This window comes from Tasmannia lanceolata, unplaced genomic scaffold (assembly GCF_043159265.1).
Source record: "Tasmannia lanceolata isolate RefF3 unplaced genomic scaffold, GAP_Taslan_0.1 ptg000013l, whole genome shotgun sequence".
NCBI classification, from domain to species: domain Eukaryota; kingdom Viridiplantae; phylum Streptophyta; class Magnoliopsida; order Canellales; family Winteraceae; genus Tasmannia; species Tasmannia lanceolata.
Window position 1 is genome coordinate 39,086,508 of NW_027518690.1, and position 18,394 is coordinate 39,104,901.

General features: G+C 42.1%; 2 protein-coding genes across 2 annotated transcripts; both read right to left on the reverse strand.

Annotated features, from left to right (window-relative positions):
- Positions 1-1,008: 1,008 nt before the first annotated feature.
- LOC143890070 (11S globulin seed storage protein 2-like) lies at positions 1,009-3,916 on the reverse strand. Its single transcript, XM_077394613.1, has 4 exons — positions 3,538-3,916; positions 2,727-2,995; positions 1,798-2,244; positions 1,009-1,569 (listed from the first exon to the last, which is right to left on the reverse strand). The coding sequence occupies exons 1-4, from the start codon at positions 3,848-3,850 to the stop codon at positions 1,186-1,188; spliced, it is 1,413 nt and encodes a 470-aa protein (XP_077250728.1). The 5' UTR covers positions 3,851-3,916; the 3' UTR covers positions 1,009-1,185.
- An 11,366-nt stretch (positions 3,917-15,282) lies between these two features.
- On the reverse strand, positions 15,283-18,394 carry LOC143890072 (11S globulin seed storage protein 2-like). Its single transcript, XM_077394614.1, has 4 exons — positions 18,013-18,394; positions 17,172-17,440; positions 16,074-16,520; positions 15,283-15,847 (listed from the first exon to the last, which is right to left on the reverse strand). The coding sequence occupies exons 1-4, from the start codon at positions 18,323-18,325 to the stop codon at positions 15,464-15,466; spliced, it is 1,413 nt and encodes a 470-aa protein (XP_077250729.1). The 5' UTR covers positions 18,326-18,394; the 3' UTR covers positions 15,283-15,463.

Consider the following 18,394-nt stretch of genomic DNA (forward strand, 5'->3'; position numbering starts at 1 on the left):
TGACAGAGTGGCTGTTCTACTTAAGTGGGATCACTGTAGGGTTCTGATTTGTTTCCTATTCATTCAGATCTACTTGTAATGTTTTTCTATTGTTGTTTACAGGTCTCACATGCCTGCTGTTTTTTGTTCTGTCATGGGGTTGTTTCCCATGTTTTGGCTTTGGTTAGGTGGTTTGCCCTGTCATTTTCTCCCTACTTCAATACATTTTCAGTCTGCCCTGGGGATTTTTAATTCCGGATTAAAAAAAACATGGATGGACTATGTACTAGTTCTTCTGCAGATGCTTTTAAGTTGCAAATATTGCTCCTAAAAGAGTTGTAGGATTTCTGGTTTGAAGTTTTCTAGTTGCCACTTGCTAGGCCAGCAATAGCTATGTCAATTCTGCTTTTAAAGGTGTCCAAAATTTAGGTTTTGACAGGCTTATTTCCACCCAAGTTTCAACACGACAGCATTTTTGGCATGTCTCCATATATGAAATTTCAGGCAAGACATATCTAAAGGATCCTGGACTTGCATCTAAAAGGTTTTAGTCCTTGGTCGCAAACCCAATAGGCTCAACTGAGGTGTTACTTCAAACATCAAAGGGAAGGGAAGTGTGTGATGCCTTTCTTGATTTCTGTGAAACATAATCTAAGAATGAAAAAGGAGCATATGATACATCATGAACCACATGGCCTACATCTCATTGAAGCAAGCAGTGAGGACGATGAACATCCAGGTGGGTAGCTCTAGAAGGATTTTCAAGGAGTTATTTTGCAACCCGTTTGGATGAATAACTTGAAAGAGAAAAATTTTCGGTTAGGAGCACTGGTTCCCAAAGTAGGATTAAGACAGGTAAGGCCTTTGGTAGAAGGTTCCTAGGGCCTGCTGTATAGTATTTTTCAGATCTTAAAACTTGTTGAAGTTATACAGTTCATTTCTGGTCTATTTATGCTGTCACTTGCGAGCATTTGATCAATGAAAACAACCTAATTCCAACATTCATGAAAGCTCCAAAGACTACTCAGATTAACAAACAGAGAAGAAAGCCATATCTTTATAACTAGAGTCCAACAAAATACATCACTCACCCGTGCATGCTTTATAAGCATCTTTATTCATAGAGAAGGAAAACAAAACCTTCATCTATCTCCATAAGTACACCTCTAACTCAAGTAGAGGGTGTTTATAAGCATAACTTTCATTTTAAGATGAAGAGCGGCCGCTAGGAGGGAAAAGGATGTGTTGCTGTTCCCTGTTGTATTTGATATCTTGGGCTTCCTTGTTGGAGATCCTGTAGGAGTTGGTGAGGACATCAAGGGGCATTCCTCTGAGGGCAGAGCGAGACCCAACCAGAGGGCTCTTCATGGGAGATGCTGAGGTTTGGAACTCCACCCATTCGAAGCCGTTGTCCCCTGCCTTTTTTGTGGCCGCATAAAACTGAGGGACCACGAAGAGATCACCTTCCTTTACTCGTTCATTGAACAATGCTCGCCCGTTGTGACCCACTACTTGCACTTGGCCCTCGCCTCTTGTCACATAGACCACCTTGTGAGCATTCATGGACCAGTGAGGAGCAAGGATGGCATTCTGCAACAAATTACATTTTTTTCAAACAAGTATTAGAGCAAGATTCATGGAAGAGAAAGATGCAGCTACCAATTACTAGCTATAATTTTTAAATTCTCAGGATTATTTCGGGATTATGCTATTTTATCAAAATGTTACGATAAAATCACTATATTTTGAAAATATCGGAGATATTTGTGACATAGATTACTGGTATTGTTAAGTAACAGTAGAAGAACAGAATATTACAGGGTAGAGGTTGCCTTTCTCTGCACTCATGTCAAGATATTGGAGGATAGGAAGCTTATGCATGTTGACAGAGTTGAGTCTGCCGGCCTGCCTTGAGTAGACGTCGGCTTCTCTGCGATTATCTAGCTGTGTGTTCATTCTCATGTTGCAGAATGCCTCTTCTAATCCATTTCCTCTTCCTCGTCGGGTCCTCTCTTCGTATTCTTCCTCTTCATCGGGCTTTATCATTCTCATCGATCCTTGCTCCACTCTAACGATGAACCCTCTGTCATCCGCTCTCTGCATCTTCCTCATCACATCTTCAGAAACATCGAAGGCCTCTGCCATAATTCTTGAGTCGAATTCTCGGATTATGTTCACTGCATAGTCATCACGTTCCTGCTCTCGTTGCTGCTGCTGCTGCTGGGATTGTGATCCTCTGGCTTGCCCACCAGCAAGATAGAACGACTGCAAAATTACGACCCAAAAAGAGGTTGGTGAGAAGATACAAGATTGTAGCAATATTTCTGGTGCACATATTGTTGCGACAATTGGTATGGTGGATGAACAAAATGGTTGGAACAAAGAAAGAGAATATGAGAGAAAGAGAGGTAGGCAAGGCAAGCTGAAGCTTTCTCTAATAGACTTTACTCTCCCTACTTATTAAGGCGGCTACACAGGGAATGTAGCCACCCCGATATCAAGACCACCAGTATGCCCTTACTTCAAGAAAATGAGAAGAGTAAAAGAGGAGAAAGTACTGTTTAAAATGAGACCTCAAGCCTTCTTTTTATAGAAGATAAAAAGATACGAAGGCAACGTACCTTTCATTTTACGATAACATCTTTTCACAGCACAAGTGGCTTTTGAGTAGAAATATCATTTCTTGAAAAAACTCATTTTTTCTATTTTAAAAAATAAAATATTTTGAAAGTATCCAACATATATACCTTTAGTGTGGGTGCAAGCTGGTTGGATTCGCTGTTGAAGTCGGTGACGGAAAGGGCGATGAGCTCTTCGTTGCCGTCGTTGTAGCACCAATGAGAAACGCCGGCGGGGAGGGCGACTATGTCTCCCTTTCTGAGCCTATGTATTTTCTGGTGTTGGTCACGATCACTCTCTCCGGCTTGGTGCTGCCCACCTCTGCTGCCCCTGAATTGGCCACTAGACTGGTATGTCTCTGGGCACCCGGGTGCGGAAAATCCAAGCACCCCTCGTCCTGTATATTTTTAAAGATACATTCAATTTCTATTAAAAATGATACTAAAACTCAATTGACTCAACTCGGAACTGGTCCGAGTTGAATTGATCCTAGTAAAATGAGTTTACTTGTCCACTACTCTTCAAGGGTTGAAAAAGTGAAAGATCCCACCAAGAATTTAAGCAAAAGTGTCCGCACTAGTTGTTAATTTTGACCCAAACCACTATGGACAACAGTTTTTACATACCTTGTTGGGTTAGAGGGAAGTTCTATGTCCTCATCTTGTAACTATTTTTTCTTATTAATAAAACTTAAGGTGCCGCCCCGGGTTCCTAGATAAATCCCGGGTATAAAAAGAATGGCATTTTTATGTAGAATATGGTAAATATTGTTGGAATATACATTTTTTATTAGGAAAATGTGCTCGAATTTTTACAGTCACCAGGCACCGGTTCGAAGTCAATCCCGTTGCGAGTCAATTCGAGCCATTCTTGAGTCGAGTCAAGTTTTCAAGTTTTAGAGCTAGACCCACACAAAAAAGGTTACACAGATACACATACCTTGTTGAATGTAGACTAGGCGCGGAGAGGGGGCGAAGTTGGGCAAGGAAAGGCAACTGGGCTGAATGATGTTTCTCGTAACCGCAACTCCGGCACACTGGAACTGATCCTCATTCTCATTCCAAAGCTCTGTTACTCCGCCCTCCGACTCGATTCTTCGAGATGGACGGCTCGCTGATAGACGCTCAAGACGGCACTGACGAGCATCTCTCAGGCGAGTCTCAGACTGTTGCTGGGCCTCGGCAGAAAGGCCCAGCAGAGAGACTAGAAAGATGGTGAGTAGTATCAAAGAAGGCCTGTCATTACTAGCCATGGAGAAAAAGAAAGTAAGGAATCTCAATAATCTAAGTTTTTGCTATTGAAACCAGAGAGAAGATGAGGAGATGGTAGGTTCAGAGTGACCTTTTATAGATTGAGGAGGGTGGGTTTGGTGGGCGTGTGGCAGCTCTCTTGGACAGGTTTGCATGCATGGCTTTGTCGTGATGGTAACTAGTATGAGTTACCATATGCTGTGGTTTAGCATCTTCGTGTTGATAAAGGGTTTTTTAGGTGTTGATGTTGTGTAATGTGGTTCCCAACTTCCCTTTCAAACAAGACCAGTTGTCTAGAGCTTTGATGGTTTCAAGGATGATCACGTTAGTTGGTGGTGTTGAATGACATTTCATGCGTTACAAAGCAAAATTAGCCTGTCCAGAAATGGCAGTGCTCTATTTTCTGAGTTTTGATGCCAATGGGTAATTGATGCTTATCTAATAAATAGTGTTCACAGCTCAGAATGCCTTCTTAGCTCCTGAATCACAATAAGAAGAGCAATACAGGAAGTTACACTCAGATTCATGGTGTCGGTTATTGCAAATTAACAAGGATTCAAGTAATAACAGTGAGCCATTTGATAAACAGTCACTAATTATTAGGTCATCCTTTTTGGCTAATACAATACTCAATAAACGTGGGTAAATTTCATGAATGACAAACATTATATCCCAAACCCCTGCTGAAATGGTTTTACATGGTGGGAAAAGACCTTGGTTTAAATAAAATAATCAAAAGTAAATGATATGAGTATGTGAATCTGTAGAGATTCTTGAAACGGCCTATCTGGGCTTCAATAAGTCAAAAACAAAGAGACTCCATCTCGACTGAAAACCAAAGATCTATTGTCATATGCTCAAGTAAAACTAGGAGACTGCCAAAAGACAAACATGGCTACACAGATAAAACATCCATTGAACCGAAAGCCATGTCTATATTCTCTTCTTTTGCATGTGTTCCTCATCCCCAGTGCAGCATTCTTGATTACTTTAACTAATCATGTAAGTGTTTTCAATAATGCACGAGAACAATAGATTAGAAATTAAGGCGGGTAGAGGCGTTAATATGAAAACTCAAGCCAAAGAAAATGAAAATGATAATGAACATACAATGAAATAATGTCATGCCTTCATCTACACCCATCCAAGCCCAGAGCCTCATCACAATCAAAGCTAGGTAAGGCTAAAATTTTAATGGGCTGCCCTTCCCCCATTGACTGCCTCAAAAGTGAGCGTGATTTACTTTTAGATAAAACTTATGTTGCACCGTGAAACACGAGTGTTGGAATCCTACACTGGTATCGAGTGTCGGATTCCACAAACCTCAAAAAGAACGATTCGTGGATTCGCCAAAATATTTTAATCAATTCTCAAATTTTATTTTTTTACACAATAATATGGCTATTACAGGTAATATGTTGAATATTTTAGGGAGATGCGCCCCCCTTTAACGTGATTTGACGTCAAAAAGCGTTAAAGTCTGCCCACAATTCACCTTAAAAGGAGGGCACATTATCGTGCAGGGGGTGAACAAATCATCTTCCATATTTTAATAGGTTAAGTAGATATAATATTTTATTTCCATGTAAGAAACTTAATATTAGGATGGGTAAAACTCAAAACATATGGTAATTGTAAAGTTGTGGTAGTAGAATTCAGAAACAACAGATAAAAGAGATCTAGAAGTGTCTCAGAGAATCTTGAAGTATTGGAATCCGAGACGTGTCCGATGGGTCTTCACCTATTTAGAAGAATCTGTGTAACAGTGGATAAAACAGTCTTCAATCTAAACAGACCATAATCTCTTAAGCTATCATGGGACTACAACTTTCTTTTCGCGCCACTAGGATCTTGAATTACCAACCCATTCAAGAATTCTTCCTAATAATTGTCATACCTCTGACCTATGGGACGAAAACCATCATCCCAATTTCCACAGTCTTGGTACCGACTTCCGAGTTTCCTACAATCATTTTTTCCCTACCTGTCTCTGTATAATTAAAAAACTCTGAAGCATTATGTCTAAATAGATTGAAATCAGAAGCCCTATGTACTACCCCACAACTTGTAATTTCTCCTTAACTCAAATCTTTGGAAGACAACCCTTACTCCCTAAAACATACATCTCTTCACCTCTCAAAATGTGACCTCTACTCCTGTAATCCAACTTTTGCTTCAGCCTCTTTAACTCTTTCTATTGTATCATCTGCAGCTCTTGCTTGCATTACCTGGAACATTTCTCTTGTCTTCCCTAGATTCTCCTGATAGGAGATCCCAAATACATCGCCCATTGCTAGAAAATCATTAAAGCCTTCCAATTCGGGGTACCCAGGTTCTTCCTTAGCATTCAGTACCACAACTCCCTTTCCTTTATCTCGTCTACCTGATTCACTAGATTGCCCTAACTGACCATGTTCCACCTTAGGGCTACCTGGCCCTAATCCCTGCGCATCTTCATTCAGAGTTGCACGCTTAGATTCCAAATTTGCAATCGCCAGATGTTTTTCCTCTTCCCAAAAATGCCTTCTCGTTCGCCTTTCCATTTCTAGGATCTTGCTAAAGATGGGCAAGTTACGGAGGCGCGTATGAAGGTCCTCCTCACTATTCAGGGTGACCTGGGAAGGGGACACACCCACGCTTTGATGAATTGCTGCCCACTCTTTCGGCCATTATTTCTTAAGAGGAGAAATTAACACCTCACTAGGAGTAGGAGATTCCTTCCTCACCAATTTTTCATTATATTTAAGAGTTTTTAGGAGATCCTAGTCTTCATCCACCATGGAAGTTTCTCCCTTCCTTACCCTTCTAGTGTCTTCAAAACATGCTTTTCCAATCATACTCGAACCAGGCGAGGTTTGCAAGATTCTCAGTTTGTGGAGACTTTCCGAATGAGGTTTTTTCTTCCTAACTTCCTTTTTACGATGCGCGCATTTAATTTTCCTGCCCAAAGCTGAAAGGCCGCCACGTGTAGCCAAGAGGCGAGCATTCAGTCCAGAGCCTCTTCTGAGATTGCATTTTCGCGCACGTGAACTCTTCACATATGGGCTCGAACCTGCTCTAAAAAACCTATTTTTTAATTTTAGGGCCTTCCGCTCCTCGGTCGATTTTAAGCTAAAAAAATCCAAATATCCTTTATACCCGCCTTTCCTTTTGTGCCATGTGACACAACCCTATCTGAGTTGGTAGCAATTGGCAGAGTCACGGGTCCCCTCAGCTTAGCCTTCCTACTCCCTGACGAGACAGTGAAAAGCTCTGGGGGACATGAGGGTAGGTGAGTAATTCAAAATTTGAAAGGGGGGCCACCGGCTCCGATTCACGCCCAATGGCCTCTGCCACCATTTCTGGTGGACAGACCACCGCCGGTGAATCTTTATCAGTGGGAGACTCATCAGAATTCCCAAAAAGGAAAAAATTGTCTTTACTGCTGGACTCTCCCACTACCGACAAAGCCAAAGAACTTATACTATCTTCAGACACAACCTTAATTCCCACCGAGTAAATGGTGGAATCTACCCTTAAATTAATTAAATGAGGGATGGATTTCCCAAGAGGGGATATAACCAGGGCAGAGGCAAAAGTTAAACAGTGGGAGTGATTACCAAAAAGCTGGGTCTCTAGGACGTGACCCAGATGCGAGCCAAGAATCTCCACCGTGGCAGAAGACCAAGCGTGAAGTGGAATATTATAAAACCGTATGCGAACAGTTCTAGCTCCTGTATTATACGTCGGGAACCATGGCTGCAGGGAGGAGAGGAATCCCGCGAAAGCCTTCCCTCCTCACCGGAGAATAGTCGTAGCTTGGGCCTCCAAACCAAAACGGAAAAGGATCTCCACTGTGCTAATAGCAAAGGGTTTTTCCAGATCTGGGAGGCCCCAGAATTTTTTGGCCCAAGCCCAAATATCCTCTAAAAGCTAAGAACCAGATTTCAAACTTCCAATAAGACAACTCTTAAGATGTCTTGTTCTTTCTTCCACTACCGACACCAGAACATCTAGGCTTCGATCCTTTTCACAGGAGGCAACTTGGGCCTGTTTGGGTCTCCACACTAAGTTTGGGCTTTCTCTGTTACGAGGTTGTAAGCATTTTCTGCATAAGGTGCGTGTACCAAAGTTTCTGTAATTACATTTTGAGCATAACCAGTCGCTCCCATTCAAGAAAGGCCTACGAGATGATTCAACAGCTCGCCGACCAGGAACCTCCCTATCGCCAAAGTCCAACCTCCTCCCCCTAGTATCCCAGTCCTTCATGCCTCCCAAAGAACCCGCGTGTGATCTCGGAGGATGCCATTGGGACCAATGAGGCCTCTCCAAATTGGTCTCTTGCCCAAATGAAAATAGAAATCTTCTGCAACAAGGATTAAATATCCCAAGTGATTCAAAAACTTCCATAACAGAGTAGCCTCCATCTAGGCAAGACAAATAAGGCTCCGTAATTCGCTCAAGGTTGATTCCGCATTCACATAAGAAGCCCGAAGGTTTCTGAAACCCCGAAACTCTCTGAGGGATATTCCTCCGACTTCTGAAAACGTCCCTAATAGTCATCTTCCTCTCAAGTTCTCTTCGAACAGGATAGTGGTCTCATCATTCTCTTATTTTTATGGGAAAACCACCAACGTGGTGTCAGAAACGAGGGGGATGTTGCATGGCATGCACCTCTGTAAAGCTCTAAATATTTTTAATCTAAGGATTGAGTTGGGCATTAAGGTTCTCATGGATCTCACTTCTAAAATGGTAGCCACCCGTCGTCCATATTCTATTGTTGTCCAGAAATCATCTCTCATGGAAATCCTATCTTCAGTGTGCCAGCACCAATAGAAAGAAGGAAATTCAGTGGCAGATGCTTTAGCCCATTAAGCGTGCAACACTAAGGAGAACCGGGTGTTCCACTCTTGCATGAGATCCCCAGGGCAGTGAGGGGGGTGGACAGATGCGTTGCTCAGGGGTTCCCCAATCTTCGCACTTTTTTGTGGTGGCACATTGCCGCTGTCCTCCAGTATCCAAGCGTGCAAAGGAAAGGAACTAAGAGTCCTTCACTACATCAAAAGGCACTCTACTCTGTAGTCTCACAATTCGGTCAAGAGATCCTCGTATGTTGTATATATATTTAGTGATACAGATTGGTCTGGTTGCCTAATCTCCCGTCAATCCTTGGGAGGTTCTGTTATTTTCCTTGGGATTATTTGTAGTTATTGGTATCAATAATCATCAAATAGTGGCAAGGTTGAGTTCAGTTTCAAAAGTCAGAGTATTTGAAAATGAGATCTGCTGGTGTTTCGCATTGGCTGATGTTCAGGTGCAGCAGGTGATGTTTCAGGGTGCATCCACGCCTTGTAATTTCGTTTCAGCAATGTGAAGGGTTGTTTTTCTATTGTTGTTTACAGGTCTCACTTGCCTGCTCTTTTCTGTTCTGTCATGGGTTTGTTTACCCTGTTTTGGCCGAGGTTAGGTGGTGTAGACACCCCATTTTGACCGGACCATTTTCCCCAAAATCGAATAAATTCTCGAAATCAAATAAAATCCCAATCCCAAAGTTGAGTCGAGGTCCCGAACCGAATCCCGAAATTCCTGAAGAGATGTGCCTGTACCAGTTGGGTAACCACCAAGGCCTCCTCTATTTGCCCTTCGTTTTCACCAGGGACCACCCTGTTGTGCGTAAGGATTGGTAATAAGTGTACTAAGAAGGGTTGTCCATGGAAGAAAGAGAGGGCAAATATATGTTTCTCTTTATAAAAAAGGGGTGGGATAGCCGAGCATGGGTGCCCATTAAAGCAAATAAAAAAGGGGGTAATGGGGATGTTGATAAAAGTGTAAAATCCTCCTCTAAGGAGGGCATTTTTGGAAGCTTGCATTTCTTTCTCTACAAGCCACAAGCATAGGCCATTAGATTAAAGAGATGAGGTGTAGGGCTTGGATCAACTAGGCACTCTAGGTTTTAGGGTTTCTAGGATAGAATTAGGGCAAGAAGGATAAAGAATCAAGGGCCATAGGATCAAGAAGGGAATGAAATGAATGGCTAAGATTAGATGAGGGTTTCAACCCTATTTATATAACCCAAAGAATCTTGTGGAAAAAAAAAAAGAAAAAAGGAGGAGCCCCATTTTTCTGAAGAAAAAAAAAAGAGTGCAGAGAGAGAGAGGAAGGAGGAGGAGGAGGACCGACCAACACCTCGATCGAGCTCCGGCCGACCACCAACCCAACTCCACCACCCTCATTTCCCCCCACCGCCAACATCTCCATTGATTCCGGCAAGCTTGCCGGAATCCGACCACCCAAACCTCCATTGAAACCGCAACCCTCACCTCTGTAATTTCAGCCGCCACCTCCATCTTCACCATCTCCGGCCGTTTGCTCCGGTTGTGCCACCTCCACCCACCCACCGGCCATCTTCTTCTTCCCTAACCTCTTATCATCATCCATCTTCACCTCCAACCCAAAACCCCTTTCGAACACCTACTAAAAACCCATTTCCATCTAATACAAAAACCCCACTTCTACAAATCCTCTTCCCAAACCACCATCGACAAACCCCACCGGAATCCAAGCCACCGTCTCTGCAACTTTCCATCGCCGGAGCTCCGGCCCCCGACCCAACCGCCATTATCTTCTCCGGCCATCCAAGCCGGAATCGGGCAAGAATCCGGCCCTAGCTACCCTCTCACACCATCCCCATCTTCTCTTCTCTAACCCCTTTTCCATCGTCTTCACCACCTCTAACCCCATTCCATTTTATACCCAAACCCATTTCAGTTTAACCTCTCCCATTTCAGATTTTTTTTACAAACCCATTTCACCACCCATCTCCACCATCATCCCCACCACCTTCTCCTTTACTACCCCAACCCATCTCCTAAACCTAATCCCCTAACCGACCATACCCAACCCCATCCGAATCCAACCATTGTTCTCCACCGTCACCTTCATTTCTCAGCCACCATTAACAGCTGTTTCCACCACCATCTTTATTAGACCCATCTCACTTCTTGTCTCAGCCATTATTGGAATCCCTAATTTCTATCAAACCCACTTGGATTTCCCCCATTTGCAGCCATTGAAACCCTATCTCCTCTGTAAATCACCACCAAACCCACCTCATCTCTTCCCTAAAACCCCTTTTGCTTTGACTTGACCTCATCTCCGGCCATTGATTCCGGCCTCTTTCGTTTGCCACCTCCTACTTCAAGCCATCTCCACGTTCCTTGGCCATTTTCAAAACCCATTTCCAATCTTCAATACACCCATTTCTTATCTCACTTGCAGACCCATTTCCATTTTTCAAGTTTCATTACACACACTCACATGCTCAAGCCAATTCCTCTCATGCCACTATCCATGTCAAAAAAAAGAAGGCCATTGACATACCCCAAAGCCTATCTGATCCTCCATTTTCCATTTAACAATTGACCCCCACTTCCTATTTCCAATTTCCATCATTACATCCCATAATTTCCCAACAGATCTCATCCCATTACTATTTTCCATCAAACTGCCTCAATCACCACCATCAAATTGCCTCAATCACCACTGTCAAAAGCTGCTGGCCGCTCCATCACCCTTGGGACAAAGGTCAATCTGGGGAGAGACGAAATTGCCCAAAGAAGGTACTAATTGTCATTATTCTTCTTCTTTTTATTAGATTGCTTAATTCCTTGCGGTCCGAGTTCGATTTGTGATTCCAATTTTATGTGTCTTGTCTTGATGTTGGCATCTGGATATCATTTAGATTCTAAAAATAAAAATTTCTGTTAATGGGCAGCTGAAAGCTAGTGATATTGGTACTATCACCTCTCGTCAATCACATGAATTCACCCAATCTTGCTTTGTTTCTCTTTCTTTCAAAAGTTATTACAGTTTTCAAAAACAGAACAGAGGAATAAAGGTTGTGAACAACCTATTCAAAAGGAAAAGATGAAGTGGATTAGTGTGCTTGTCGAAGCATGGTAGCGCCAATGCTCTTGCCTAAAGCATTTTCATCCTTTGTTGTTAGTGGAAACGATGTTGGTCAAACATGTTATGGTAATTATATAAGCATAGATTCATTTTCTGTATACTATACACAGTTTTTGTTTCACTTGCATCAATTGTTTCGTGGGAAATGACATTGACCCAGCCATGCCTCTATAATTGTATGAGGTTGGCTAGTCTTCTTCATGTTGATTGAATCATCAGAGTTCCCTTGGAATGATAATAATCTCTTGAAGTACTTGGTTGAATGTTTTTCTTTTTGTGAAAGGCAAGATAAATATGGTATGATCAACTGGATGCTTGGGTGAGTGTCTTTTATGGAATTTGGAGTATTTGCAAACTAACCAAGATTTCTTATTTTATACACTTGGGCATATGGTCTGGTGAAGTTTTTCTTCTTACATGTGCGTGTTCAGGTTGTTTTGGATACCAAAAGCAATTGAAATTTCCTTCACGATGCGCATAAGACATATAATCTAGAGATTTTTCTTGATGGTGTGTGCAATTCCGAGATCAAATTTCCATATTATTGACATCCTTTTGTCCAAGTACTTAAGACATGGCCATTTTCTTTAGCGTGGTCTGTCCATCTTCGGTCCCCTTCCATATTAGCGCTTCAGGTTTATGATCACTTGTTCCGGATCTGACTTGCCTTTTCTTCTTGCCCCTTGGATATTCTTAATGAAATGATTGCTGATGAATACAATTTTCATTCTTAAAATGTCCCCATCAAGCCTCTACTAAATACAGGGAGTGTCATGACTTCCGAATTCAATTCTCCCTTAGTTTGTAGGGTTTGTGTGACCATCACCTACACGAAGTTCCTTAGGATTTTTAGGATCATCTGTATCATTCGAGATCTACCTTAGTTCTTAGCGTTTAGTCTTTTCGTGTTCCTCGGGATCCCTATGAGTTTCGGGATTCCACCGATTTTGGGAATGTTTCCTCGAGTTAAGGCAATGACGGAATTTTTCTTGAGCCACCCCTTCACCCTTCTTGTCTCTTTGCTTATCTCTTCATTTCTCATGGGCTTAGGGATTTTCTCTTCTTGGAGGCCACCCTTTATTGCAGGATTTAAAGGTTCTTTCCTCTCCGAGATGATCGTTTTCTACAGGATTAGGGATTCATTTATTTCCTTCTTCGTGTTCATCGTTTCACACGTTCCTTGGGATTCTCTTTGCATTTCGGGATCCCCATCGATTTTGGGAACATTGGTCGGGTTTAGGCGATGACGGACGGCAACCTCTTGAGCCAAAACCCCCTTTCAATCAAAAGGGATAAAAACTCATAAAAATCAAATAACAAAAACATCAAAAAACACTCAAAGCGTTTTTCGAAAAACTGTTTCGAACTACGTTGGCTTGATCCCTTTCTACAGGGTTCGTAGGCAGCTTGGGATTGTCATCCCAAGTTAAGTCAAACTTTTCAATAAAATCCTTTAAACCCTTCAAAAAATCATTTCAGCATCTGAAAATATCTTTCAAGCTTTTCTCAAAAATACAAAAAACCAAAATGGGCAAGGATGGTGATTGCCAGGTCACTCAGAGCCTTCATTTCATTTCATTTCTGATTTCGATCGTGGTTTTCCGGTTTTATCGGTTTTCCGACGTTTTATCAGGTTTTGGGATGGGCGACGACGTAGCGTGACCCTTTTACAGGGATTGTCCTCGCTGAGCCCAACGATAGGCTATGACGATCGCGAGACTTGTCCGATCTTTAGCGGATCAGGATCATTGAGCTCGATTCCTTTAGAATCGCTCCCTGAGTCTATCGTATGTCCCATTTTATTTTCCCTGGCATTTTGGGTTTGCGCACACCGCCTATTTTCTGATCCCTTTCTTTCCTTGCATCTTTTAGTTTATCGTGTGTTTGTATTTGGTTCCTTGTGTATTTATTTTCAGCTTGCTTATTCCTTGTGCGTTTAGTTTCACATGCTTAGCCGTAGATATTTACTGCTTTTCTGCTTATGATATCTGCCATTACTTGCTTAGCTGTAGCTGTGCATGCGAATGTTATTGCTTTCCTAGATGTGATGGGTTAGGAGTAGATGTAGTGAGTTAGGATTTGGATGTTTATTTTCTTTTGCCCATCCCCGGGTTATGTATGCTTAGATAGACGTTTCTTCGGGGATACTTGTTCCCATTTCACATGATTTTAGCCCAAAATTCTTCAAAATTAATTAAAAATGGCATAAGAGACCAGGTGCTTGCACTTGGGCGAATTGGGGGCGCTTAACACCTTCCCCATTCGTCATCAGGCACGAACTCTTGTATCTCTGGTTATCCGTTGCAACAGAGTATTTCATGGGATCCAGGGCCTACTTCCTTGGATGGCGACTCTTCTTTGTTATAGGTACATCTTGGTTCCGGGCTGGTCCTTGAATCGAGAGGTATCTCATTCATATCGCCACCCATGCTGTGAGTGGCACCATTTCGAGAGTTCCTTGGTAGAGCTCTCCTACACATTGTGGAGATCTTAGAGGACCGACGGGGGACCTCGTGTCCCTCGCCCAGCCGTCCTCGGGATTGGGGTCCACAGGTGGTTTGTCCCCCACTGTTTCTCCCGACTTCAATATATTTTCGGTCTGCCCTGGGGCCTATCAATTCGGGGTTAAAAAAAATCATGGATGGACTATGTACTAGTTCTTCTGCAGATGTTTTTAAGATGTGAATATTGCTCCTGAAAGAGTTGTAGGATTTCTGGTTTGAAGTTTTCTAGTTGCCACTTGTTAGGCCAGCAATGGCTAATGTCAAATCTGCTTTTAAAGGACTCCAAAATTTATATTTTTACATGCTTCTTTCCACCCAAGTTTCAGCACTACATCATTCAAGGCATGTATTTATAAATGAAATTTCAGGCAAGACATATCTAAAGGGTTCTGGACTTGCATCTAAAAGGTCTTAGCCCTTGGTGGCATTTTTATTACAGTAGTGTTGGTAGGTGTTACTTCAAACTTCAAAGGGAAGGGCAGCGTGTGATGTCTTTCTTGATTTTTGTCAAACATAATCTAAAAATGAGAAGGGAGCATATGATACAGCAGAAACCACATGGCCTACATCTCATTGGAGCAACCAGTGAGGACGATGAACAGTAGCTCTAGAAGCATTTTTAAGGAGTTATTTTGCAACCTGTTTGGATGAATAACTTGAAAAGAGAAAAATTTTAGGTTAGGAGCACTGGTTCCCAAAGTAGGACTAAGACATGTAAGGCCTTTCGTAGAAGGTTTCTAGGGCCTTCTGTATAGTATTTTTTTTTTATCAACTTAAAACTTGTTGTAGGTGACGCCGTTAACAAGCATTTTTTTTCGATTCTGCTCTGCTAATGGCACTTAAAAGTTTTGTTAGATTAAGTAAATAATTTTTACTGCTTATTTTTGGTTTATTTATGCAGCCACTTACGAGCATTTGGTCAATGAAAGCAGCCCAATTCCGACATTCATAAAAGCTCCAAAGATAACTCTGATTAACAATCGGAGAAGAAAGCCATATCTTTATTACTAGAGCCTAACAAAGACAACACTCACCCCTTAATGCTTTATAAGCATCTTTATTCATAGAGAAGGAAAAGAAAACCTTCATCTATCTCCATAAGTACACCCTCTAATACTTAGTAGAGTTTTGAGTAAAGGGTGTTTCAATAACAAAACTTTCATTTTAAGAGGAAGAACGGCCGCTAGGAGGGAAAAGGATGTGTTGCTGTTCCCTGTTGTATTTGATATCTTGGGCTTCCTTGTTGGAGATCCTGTAGGAGTTGGTGAGAATATCAAGGGGCATTCCTCTGAGGACAGAGCGAGAGCCAACCAGAGGGCTCTTCATGGGAGATGCTGAGGTTTGGAACTCCACCCATTCGAAGCCGTTGTCCCCTGCCTTTTTCGTGGCCACGTAAAACTGAGGGACCACGAAGAGATCACCTTCCTTTACTCGTTCATTGAACAATGTTCGCCCGTTGTGACCCACCACTTGCACTTGGCCTTCGCCTCTTGTCACATAGACCACCTTGTGAGCATTCATGGACCAGTGAGGAGCAAGGATGGCATTCTGCAAGAAATTACATTTTTTTCAAACAAGTATTGGAGGAAGATTCATGGAAGAAAAAGATGCAGCTACCAATTACTAGCTATATTTTTAAAATTCTCAGGATTATTTCGGGATTTTACCATTCTATCATAATGTTACTATAAATCGCTATAGTTTAAAATTTCGGTGATATTTGTGACGTAGATTACTGGTATTGTTAAATAATAGTAAAAGAATAGAATATTACAGGGTAGAGGTTGCCTTTCTCTGCACTCATGTCAAGATACTGGAGGATAGGAAGCTTGTGCATGTTGACAGAGTTGAGTCTGCCGGCCTGCCTTGAGTAGACGTCGGCTTCTCTGCGATTATCTAGCTGTGTATTCATTCTCATATTGCAGAATGCCTCTTCTAACCCATTTCCTCTTCCTCGTCGGGACTTCTCGTCGTATTCTTCCTCTTCATCGGGCTTTATCATTCTCATTGATCCTTGCTCGACTTTAACGATGAACCCTCTGTCATCCGCTCTCTGCATCTTCCTCATGACATCCTCAGAAACATCAAAGGCCTCTGCCATAATTCTTGAGTCAAATTCTCGGATTATGTTCACTGCATATTCATCACGTTCCTGCTCACGTTGCTGCTGCTGCTTCTGGGATTGTGATCCTCTGGCTTGCCCACCAGCAAGATAGAACGACTGCAAATTCAGCACCATTCAAGAGGTTGGTGAGAAGATACAGGATTGTAACTATATTTATGTGCACATATTGTTGGAACAATTGGTGTAGTGCATGAGAAATTTATGTGCCTCGTCCCTTCATTTGTAATCTTTCCGGTATCAATAAAAGTCAATTTTCAAAAAAAAAAAAGAAAAAAGATACAGGATTGTAGCTATATTTATGTGCACGTATTGTTGGAACAATTGGTATAGTGGATGAACAAAATGTTTGGAACTAAGAAAGAGAATATGAGAGAAAGAGACGTAGCAAGGCAAGCTGAAGCTTTCTCTTATATACTTTAATTTCCCCACTTATGCAGGTGGCTACATGGGAATAAGTCCCGAGGATACAATGCCTTCGCCGAGAACAAGTGCTGCAACCCAAGTTTAAGACCACCAGTATGCCCTTTTAGAGAAAACAAGAAGAGTAAAAGATGAAAAGGTGTTCTTTAAAATGAGACCTTTAGCCTTCTTTTTATAGAAGATAAAAAGATAAGAAGGCAAAGTACGCTTTCATTTTAAAATAACATCTTTTCACAGCACAAATGGCTTTTGAGTAGACATACCATTTCTTGAAAAAACTCATTGTTCTATTTAAAAAAATATTTTCAAATTATCCAACATATATACCTTAAGTGTGGGTGCGAGCTGGTTGGATTCACTGTTGAAGTCGGTAACAGAAAGGGCGATGAGCTCTTCATTGCCGTCGTTGTAGCACCAATGAGAAACGCCGGTGGGGAGGGCGACTATGTCTCCCTGTCGGAGCCTATGTATTTTCTGGTGTTGGTCACGGTCACTCTCTCCGGCTTGTTGCTGCCCACCTCTGCTGCCCCTGTATTGGCCACTAGACTGGTATGTCTCTGCGCACCCGGGCGCGGAAAATCCAAGCACCCCTCGCCCTGTACATTTTTAAAGATATGTTCAATTTCTAGTAAAAATAATAGTAAAACTCGTTGAGTCTACTCGTTCGGGTTGATTCGACTCGCTCTTGAGTTGACTCGAGTTTTCAAGTTTTTATACTAGACCAACAAGAAACACTTCAAGCATGTTGAAGTATAAATGATTAAATAATGCCAAGTCTAACAGCTTGGAGTAATTGGTTATTTCACATGCTATAAGAGTTATTGCCCCACCAACTCCTTGATATTAAAAAACCACATGTGCGGCCAACCCATAAGAGGGGCGACACGTGAGGACTGTTGAAGTATAAATGATTAAATAAAATCAACTCAACAACTTAAGCTTTTGGAGTAATTGGTTGTTTCACATGTTGTAAGAGTTATTGCCCCCACCTAGTCCTGTGTTCAAAACCCAATAAGTCCTTGATATTAAAAAATCAAGTGTACGACCAATCCAAAAGAGGGGCCACACGTGATGGGGTAGCATTGAAGTATAAATGATTAAATAACACCAACTCTAACTGCTTATGCTTTTGGAGCAAATGGTTGTTTCACAACACAGTGACACATACCCTTTTGAATGTAGACTAGGCGTGGAGAGGGAGCGAAATTGGGTAAGGAAAGGCAACTGGGCTGAATGATGTTTCTCATAATCGCAACTCCGGCACACTGGAACTGATCCTCATTCTCATTCCAAAGCTCGGTCACACCACCCTCCGACTCGATTCTTCGTGATGGGCGGCTTGCAGAAAGACGCTCAAGACGGCACTGACGGGCATCTCTCAGGCGGGTCTCAATCTGTTGCTGGGCCTCGGCAGTAAGGACCAGAAGAGAGACGAGAAAGATGGTGAGTAGTATAAAAGAAGGCCTGTTATTACTAGCCATGTAGAAAAATGAAGTAAGGGATCTCAATAAGCTAAGCTTTTGTTATTGAAACCAGAGAGAAGGATGAGG